The sequence below is a fragment of the Lepidochelys kempii genome, chromosome 8, assembly GCF_965140285.1.
Source record: "Lepidochelys kempii isolate rLepKem1 chromosome 8, rLepKem1.hap1, whole genome shotgun sequence".
Lineage (NCBI taxonomy): Eukaryota > Metazoa > Chordata > Testudines > Cheloniidae > Lepidochelys > Lepidochelys kempii.
The window spans coordinates 64,601,881-64,611,482 of record NC_136387.1 but is presented as its reverse complement, the minus strand read 5'-3'; the positions used below and the strand labels follow the sequence as shown (position 1 = coordinate 64,611,482).

At 35.6% G+C, this 9,602-nt stretch overlaps 1 protein-coding gene across 10 annotated transcripts in view; it reads right to left on the bottom strand.

The window, feature by feature from the left end:
* Positions 1-212: 212 nt before the first annotated feature.
* The window catches only part of NEK7 (NIMA related kinase 7), a 124,981-nt gene continuing 115,591 nt past the window's right edge, over positions 213-9,602 (bottom strand). For all 10 annotated transcript variants that reach the window (XM_073356759.2, XM_073356757.2, XM_073356761.2 and 7 more), the window contains one exon: positions 213-2,800. In XM_073356759.2, the coding sequence (XP_073212860.1) occupies positions 2,690-2,800 (111 nt within the window). In that variant the 3' untranslated portion in view covers positions 213-2,689. The remainder of the gene's footprint in view (positions 2,801-9,602) is intronic.

Below are 9,602 nucleotides of genomic sequence, written 5' to 3'. Positions count from 1 at the left end.
TGTTTGCAACACCTAAGATTTAACTGCATCATTTCTATCCCATTATTTTAATGCTTTTGAAATAAGAATTACTTATTTTACTCAACGTAAAGTTAAATCATCAATTTTTTTTTAAAAAAAGCCTTAGCATTTTTTAGGTGTATTTTCTAACTCAACTATTCTCATAATTTTCTTACCATACAGCCTTCCAGAAATATTTTTTGCCTAAAATATTAGTTTCTTTAGGAAAAGTGATGTGCATATTTGACCTAAGTAGAGGTTAAAATAAATAGACTATCTTATAGAAATAACTTCACTGTGTACAATTTTTTCAATCCTTGTAAATGTTGTTTATCAGAAACAGAACAGATTAAAATAATGACTTGAATAATTTTGCACAGTAACAGCTATTGCTGATGGTCGAGCAAATACTACTCGGTTCCCTGTTCTAGTACAAACGATTTCATTTAACTTCAAATCTTATGGAACATAATAGTCACCAAGAACTAGTAAATTAATTGATATATTCAATGGAAGATCAGCGTAAAGGTTGCCAGACAGAGATAGGCAAGACGTGGGCCCAATCCCGCCAACATTTACAGATGGCTATTTTTACTCATCATAGTAGTCTCAATGCAGCCCCAGAAGATTACATTCAATACACACACAACAGCTAGATGAAAAACCAAGGATTCATCCTACAACAAAGCAGTTTTGTCACTAAATCATAGCCCAGATTCTCAGCTGATTTAAATCAATACAGCTACACCAATTTCAAGCAGCTGAGGATCTGACCCAGATATATAAAAAAACCCCTGCATTTTTAAAAACAAATAGTTTTCAATAGAATGTCATTTCTTAACATTTAAAAACTTTTCTATGTGTTGAAACTTGTCTATAAATCCACAGCTGGGTTCTTATTATTTATGAATTATGTCAAATGAAATGAAGTGTCCGACCAAAGAAACAGAACTATTGCTGCACAGTGTTCATTTCACTGTCTATGCAAACTTGTTTAATAAAGGAAATGTGGAAAAACAACAGATATAAATGTTGAATGCATAGTGAACTTAATGTATACAGATCCAATATTTACATGTAAGTACTGAATTTTTACTTTTTCCTGACTTTTTCTATCAAAAAAGATTTAAACTAACTACATCTCAACAATAAAGCTGGTATCAATACAATTCTCATTGTCAACCTCGTAGCAATGAACCACTTTGACAGCTTTATGTGTTTGTTTAAAAATATGGTCTTGAAATTCTGACAAATTAGAGCTCAATTTTCATCAGCATTTATAGGTACAATGTATTGGTGTGTACTTACTTTCACTTCCGAATAAAATAAATCATTCATGCATACACAGTGGCCAATATAAAGTGTAACCAACATATTTTGAACTTACTTTTGAACGCAGATAAAATATTGGTGAAATGATACCATTTTAAACGTATAATCAACAAATATACTGACTGCACAAATAAAGTAGCACTGATTTTTTTTCTTTAAATACAAAAGTTAAAGTTATTTTTATAGCATATAAAACCATGTTTTCAGGGCCAATAAAATAAAAGATAAGGTAGATAACAAAATCAGGTATTTTATGAAACATATGTTTGTATAATAGTGCACAACTGTATTTTGTGCAATAGGCATTGGATTAAAAAAGTATTTTTAAAAGGAATTAAAAATATAGTAGTATAAGGTCATCCAAAGGATTTAAAAACAAAATCTAGAAACACCACCACACACAGAAATCCCTAGGGAGTTGTAACTTAAGGCCCTCATCCTTCAAACAGGCCTGTTCAGACAGTCATGTGCCTGTGCAGAAAAACCCGATTTACCACAACAGGAAGCTGCAAGGGTTTTAGGATCTGACAGTGCACAGACGCACTGAAGTCAACAAAGTGCTGCACAGGTATGTTGGTCAAGCCATACAAATCAAATTGCAGGTATGAGGTTTAACCTGGCCAAACCAAACCCTTAAAGCCAATTTTCAGGGTTCATTTAAGCCACAACAACACAAACAAAAGGGACAAGTTACAGAGATTTTTCAGTGTCTGACAATTTTGCCAAAAAACTTTTTTTCACATTTAACAGTTGCCATTTCAGCAAAACAGCTAATCAGATGGTTTCCATCTTCATTTATCTTGAGAAGATAAACTGCGAACTACGAACAACTCAGTACAAAATACAAAAAATTCTCTTACAATTATTTCCCCAGTAGAACAAAAATTAAAATAAACTCATTACTTGTGTTGATTCATAACTTCCATAAGTTATAAAAAGTGAGAAAGATTCAAACATTTTGTTTCACGGTAATAAGCCTAATATCCATATTGTGCAAAACTGCAGTGCTATGATGTTTTAGAATTGAACTCCCAATTGAATGCAATTTTGTTATTAACAGGAAAATACATCTGAAATCACTATTTTTAAAGCTGTCAGGACCCACTATTTTCCATAGTATACTTTACATTTTAAATCTGTTTTTTTATTTACCATTAAACCTATATTTTTAACTACAAATTGGTAAAAAAAAAAAAAACACACCCCAGGAAGCTTGTGTGTAAACTGGTTCACAATTTAAAGCACATCAGTCTGTTCCGAATAACTACATTTATGTAACAGATGAAAAAGGGGTGGGAAGATTTGCACAAAAATACTTGAAAATTTCTGGTTCTTTTCTTCATGATCTTTTGTCTATTTAGCTGCTTGCAGTGTGCGCATGCATACGTTTCGCTACATCATAGACATAGGCTATGTCTGGTCGCCTCTCTGGATCCGGGTTGATGCATATGTTAACTAATTGTCGCAGCTAGAAAAAAAGGAAAACAATAATGTATAAAAAAGCCAATAAATAATACCAGTTGACAAGTGTTAGTAGTGCATTCTCAAGTTCCTAAATTAAGTAAGAGTGGCTGAAACTGTGGAAGTGTGGCAGGACTGCATTCAGATTTACTATATACACCAGGTAATCATTTCACTTTTATGACATTTTATTGTACTTCCTCAGGGTAAGTGAATACCAGATTTTAGGCCCCTATCCTGTGCACACATGAGTAACTTTATACATATATGTAGTCCTATTTTGAACTACTTGTATGAATTAAATAGTGTGACTTGTGTGTGTTGTCTGAGGCCTTATATTCTAAAATGCTGAAATTGAATCACGGTATTGACTAGATCTATACAGAAAGTTTGTCATGAAATGAACACTTCAAAGGCCTTTACATTAGGCTCTATTTTTTTTTCTTAGAGAATTAAGTGCACAACTTCCAGACAGAAACATACACAAGAATGCCTCTATCTGGGAGCACATACATCTCTATTATTAGACTACACGTTACGTTCATGACAAGCCCCAGAGTCCACTGAGCCCCTCAGAGTCCATAAATTTAGAAACAGATGGCCTGGGATACAAGAGAAAGGCTACTGGAACTTCAAGGTACTCCCTGTTGCTATTTGGAAGGTGGAAAATGGTTAGGATTCTTCTCCCCTCCACAATTCCTTTCAGTGACATTAGATGGTATCCAGTCAGTCTAGTGACCTTTCAGATAGAGCAAATTTGTCATCTATTTCAAATTTTGCATATTCTCCAAGGCAGTGTGCACTCTGGAACCGGTTTCCCTAGAGATTGCTTATTAGAATACTAGCCCTTACCAGCAATTACCAGAGACAAAATTCCTGCTATACTTTTCTCCTAACAACTGTGTCAAACCCTCCTGAATCTCCACGGTCACAAATTTTTGATCCTCCCTGACATTTTGTCAAATCCTCCAAGGCATCCTTATCATCAAAAGTACTTCTATATAATATATACAGGTACAGTTACTGTAAAACTATAGTTGTGATTACTGCACCAAATACAGCCTTCTGGAACCTCTGCCAGGCACCAAGAACAGTGGTTCCTTTACCCTCATGATTATTCAAAGGAATAATAAACCGCATATTCAAATATGCTTTCATACAGCAGTGGCACAATAAATGCATTGGCCACAAATCTTTTTAAAAACCCAAAGAGGATGTTAAATTATATGAACTAAATGCACAGGAGTCAGAAAATTCAAGCAATAACTTAACAATATTGCACTTAATGTTTACATTTTCTGAGTTCTGGACACTTAAATTTTCAAACTTAATGTCACATCTATGTACGGTAATTTTTTTTTCATTTGATGACACCTATACAGTATACAGAAAGTTAATTTCACTTTGACAAGGAGAATTTCAATATTTTGTTAAATGCAAAATACTTTGGGGTGATACATTTAAAGTTAGTGTTGAAAATGTAGTGGTCCATTTAAAGATTAGAGAGGATTGATTTTTTTTTTTTTTTTAACAAAAATGTATTGCAGTAAATTTGGTAATAGACTCTTTTAAATATACAGACACTTCAACTATACTAATCATGGGAACTTAAAAGAAATTGTACCGCTTCTCACAGCCAATATTCAGAGCTCTGTTCCATGAACAATTGGGCTAAATCATCAGGAATGCTGAGGTTCATAAAATATAAATTTATTTTTTAATCATAAAAAATTGCCTTTCTGCAATGCAAAAGATACAAGAAGAGAGTCTAACATCCTACATGGAATAAATAGGAGGGACAGATCATGAGCAACAGGGCAGGCAGATCAGGAAATTAGCCAGACCAAATGCAGAGCAGCTCAGCCAACATACAAGACCAACCGGAAGAAAACTGCAGAGGAATTGAGCCCCGGGCCCTGCAAAAAGAACCCTGTAAGTAAACCCCATTTGTAAGAAAAATATAAGGGTATCAAATGTAATCTCTTACAAAATATGGCCCTGATCCTGCAAAAACTTACAAATATGCTTAATTCACCCTGTGAGACATCAATAGGACTGCTCATAGTGCATCAAGTCATGTCTAAGTCCTTGAAGGATTGGGGCATATATAGCTATGAGTAGGGGAATGAAAAACATCATGTTCTTTTATTCTTTTTCATTTAATATATGTCAAGTAGACTCACTATAGGCAACATATCAGAAGTTTGTCTTCAAGGGAGATTTAAATATGAAAGTGTAGGGAGCCTTGCTCAGGAAGGTCACTCTATCCTTCTTTCAAACTGCTGACTATGCATGGAGGTGTTTATCTCAGAAGCTGACAAAAGGATGGTAAATTGTGCCCCCTCAGATTCACAACCCCTGCTTGACTATGTGATATTTTTATTAATTTCTTAAGCAAGCTGAACTTCTATCTACCTGAAAGTGCGTATTTTAGCCCCAGAATTTTGGTACAGTTATAATGACATCTTCCTGTGAAATTACTACTGTTAATACACCACATATTATGTAATAGTACAAAGCTTCAGAAGTGGACATGGAGATTCACTCCTAAGGAGGACCAATATGGCAGCACTGATCAGCTATGTTTTTAGCCCTAACCATCCTTTATAGCCACAATTGTTTATAAGTATTTTCAAATATATGCGGAATGTGGTGTCCTGATTGTCCACCTTTTGCAATTTCATATCTCTGGATATATATATATATATATATATATATATATACACACACACACACATTCATACATATACATATATATTCATATATACATTTTTAGTTTATAAAAGAATTGCCTTGTTTCTAGACAGTGTTTGTAAGGAGGCTTCCTGAAAAGACCATGTCCCTTTTGTGCAAAGCTCCTTTGTATGTATTCCCCACATCCTAGCCAGAATACACCTGTGCTACTGCAGTTTGGTTCGGAGAAATGCAAACCTTCAGAAATGTGATGGTAGCCCTGGGCCACCAACAAGTCAGTACATGTAGGAGTTATCTGTCCATTCAATATAGTGCACGTGTCCAGGTGCCTTGAGATCAGTGATAAACTGTGGGCCCACTGAGACTGCCTTATATGAAGCCATATTATAATACCACAAAAAAAACACACTTTGGGTCAAGAATCTGTATCTACAGCTCGATCCTTGCTCATAATTGCCGGATCTGACAAATCTTTTCTGACAGATCAAGAACATGCAAGAACCTGTCCTGGGCCAGAAAAGCTCAGAGTTGAGCTGTGTCTACTAGGGTTCATCGGTACTTTAAGAACAAACTGGGACTGTGGAGTCACCAGGGTTCATGACAAGTGCCCAACATCATGATGGTGGCACACACTGATTCTTGGAGTTCTTGCTCAGTGTCATCCTTGAATAACCAATCATGTGGAAAAAGTAAAATATTTATTCTCATCCTACACAGGAAAAATGCTATGACCATGAAGCATTTTGTAAACACAGGAACATAAGAATTGTTATACCAATCTTTTGTGAAAGGAAAGGAGACAGAGTTGTCGCTAGACTGCCTAACGCAGGATTCTGGCTTCTTTTCCCACTGCCAGGAGTATCTATTTCAATAATTAAGGGAAGCCTCTGTCAAGCCCTCTGGTTCTCATAAAACTAAGGATGAACAGCAGATATTGACTAAACCCTAGGATTTTAATGTCAGAAGGCTATACTGAAGGGATAGCAATGTTGTCCTGTCAGGCACTGGATGGCCATCAGGCTCTGTGCTGAAGGCAGTTCATGGTTGTGACTGAGCTGAAGGGACCTCCTGTTGCATCTCCCCCCTGCATCCTTCTTTGGCTGATTATGCTGCTTAGCTTCCTCTGTGCACTTAGCACAGTGACTGCCTTTAGCCTGGAGCTTAGCCTGACAGGGAGCAGTAGCAAATATTTTCTTAAGCTTTAACAGGTTTGTCAGCCACCAAATAAATAAATGTCCCTCAAGTCAGAAAAAAAAAAGACTAAAATCTATGACAGGGAAGACCTTTGCACTGAAAACCTGAAATTTTGGTAAAGACTCCAGTTTTAAATTGGAAAAAATTGTTCTCGTTCAGAGCAGGAGAAATTCTTGCTGCCTACTCTGTCAGTGCAGGCAGGCAAACTAGCAGAGAATACTGCAACTCTGGATCTGCTGGCTTTTTTTCAGCTTAAATACTGTTTGGGCATCACTGAGGAGTGGATGGAATCCCTATCAGTTAGGATTGCTGGTCATGTACTCTTGACAAATCACAGAGGGACCTAAACCAGGATATAAAGTTCTTTGCCACTCCCCAACACACAAAGCAAGGCTTTGTGCTAGATGCTGTGGCCATGATTTTAACAATGGTTAGTGATTCTGGTTGTCCAACTGGAGGCACCATGAAGGAAACTCACTTTCACAATAGACCCCACTGTCTGAAAAACCAGACATTTTTAAGGTATTCCAACAGTTGGAAACCCCAAAATTGTGATACCCAAAGTTACTAGCCACTTGAAAATCTTGGTTTGTGATTCTACTTCTGGGGAACTATGTCACAACTTCTACTGCAGTTTTATTGGTCAGCACTTTACAGCTATGAGAAATGTGGACAAAGATACAAAATTGAAAATCTACCAACATGTGTATCTTTGGATAACTTTCTATGAAGCTATGGTCTCAGAATACAGATGCTGTTCATTAAAATAAAAATCAGCCCTGCAATAAATTACTTCAATTTTAAATGCAAATTTTATCTCAGAACTAATTAAAATTAGTATACAGAAAATGTATTTTAACATTTCTTACATTTTGTAACTAGTGTTTATACTCCTGTTTGAGAGTATGCACAAACAGGGGCATAAAGAATTTATTCCTTTATCAAATTAATTTTTACAGAACATCAGGCATTCAAGTGGGCTTCAGAAGTTCAGTAATCTCTAAACTTTACTGCTCAGCTGAGTGCACTTCCAACCTGGATAAAGGTCTGAGGTCTAAATTTTCTAGTGCAGAAGAAAAGGACATCACTATAATCTGACATATAATACTTAGTCCGTTTGTTTCTTCTTCAGCAGTTCCAAGTCTGCACAGTATTTTCATTCATGATAAAAGCTACATTTTTAAGAAAAAAATAATTTACTAACATGGCAATTTTTCAAAGGTTTTTATACTAGACAAGATTCTTTATGTCACAATAGATCAAAGTAACATTATTACAGTCTCTTAATACTTTATATGTATTTCACTCCTTTTGTTAAGTAATTATTTCCTATATTTATAAAGGGTATTGTAGCTCTTGCTCTTTTAGTTTGTCACAAAACACTAGTACTCCAAATGATTTTAAAAACAACTGATTTATCCCGTGTGCGTGAGCACATCTATTTTGTAATGAGGAAAACATAACATGTTTTGCTTTGTATCGCTTTTCAAACTGGAAACTATACAGAGTAAGTAAAAGGTGGAATCTATTTCCCTTTCCCACTCTAAGACCTTCTATCTGGGCCAGACTTTGATATTTGCCCCTTGGCTGAGAATCCGCATATCCAACTTCACACTTAGCTGCAGTGAAGTAGCCCTGCAGGCAGGCCAACTTCAACGAACCACTAGTGGTATCATCATTAAAATCCTGCTGAAGGTCACCATGGTAACCGCCTGCTGAGGCTTCACTGCTGCACTCGGCATCTCCTAATCAGCTACCATGTGAAATGCAAATTCAGACAGTCTGAAAATTAGTCAAGAAGAATAGAGGATGAGGATGCCGATATGTGAAATATTCATGCGCTTCATAGAAAAAGGAAGACAGCATGAATGACACAACAAAGAACGGCCCCTGACATTTTTGCTATCATTTTGCATTACTGTTCACACCCTACTGTATTTCTAGATCTCCAGTTCTGAAGTTGGTTATATGAACTGCCATATTTGTGTCCTAAAAAAAATAATAATTAAAAACAGCCAATGTAAAACAATTAATTGGAAAGCCAGAGACGTACTGCATAAACTACATAACAGATAGATCACCATTACATCCTTCATAAAGGCATTCTAATTATCTTTTTTAAGTCCAATTTTATTCACAGAGGAAAAAAATTGTCCCCATAAATAAGACAAAACAAAAAGAAACCGGACAGCAATCTTTTATTAATAGTCCCTGTCTTTGAAAACAATAGATTCAAGGTCAAGAATTACAACTTCCATTCCTTAAGCAAAGTAGCACAAAGCTTTATGTTTATTAAAAATATTTCAGATGTAGTGTTTATATGCATTTTCAACACAATTTTAATTCATGGAGACTGAATAAAATTAGAACAAGTTGCTAATACCTCTTCTCTGGTTTGCAGCTTTTATCACTTTGCTCCATTTGTTTCGAAGTGGGAAAGTATTTCAATACTGAATTTCAGTACGTTAACAAATACACATTTTTCTCATGTGAGATCATGATGGTTTAGAAAAAATATTTGAATTTATTTTGCCCTCTCCTTTTGCTTTCCTTTTATTTTACGACCTTTTAAAAAAAACAAAACAAAACAAAATCTGGTGCACTGATGCTAGTGAAAAACTATTAGCATTGGTTTGAGCCAGCCATTGTGGGGGAATATTCTTGGTATGCTTCTCCAACCCTAACTTGAAAACCCCCGGTTACTATAGGCATTGGCCACTCTCTTTTGAAGAGTGTCAACTTGTGCGGTAAAATTTGTAATAGGGATAATTTGGGATCAGGTGGGGACCAAAACTCATTTTTACTAGCAACTTAATCCATGTTTATTGTCATCTAAATCTGCTAGTTCACCAATTTATTGTGCCACATAACCCCCATAACTGTGCTTTTAGAAACATATAATATAGATATAAGGTTCAATC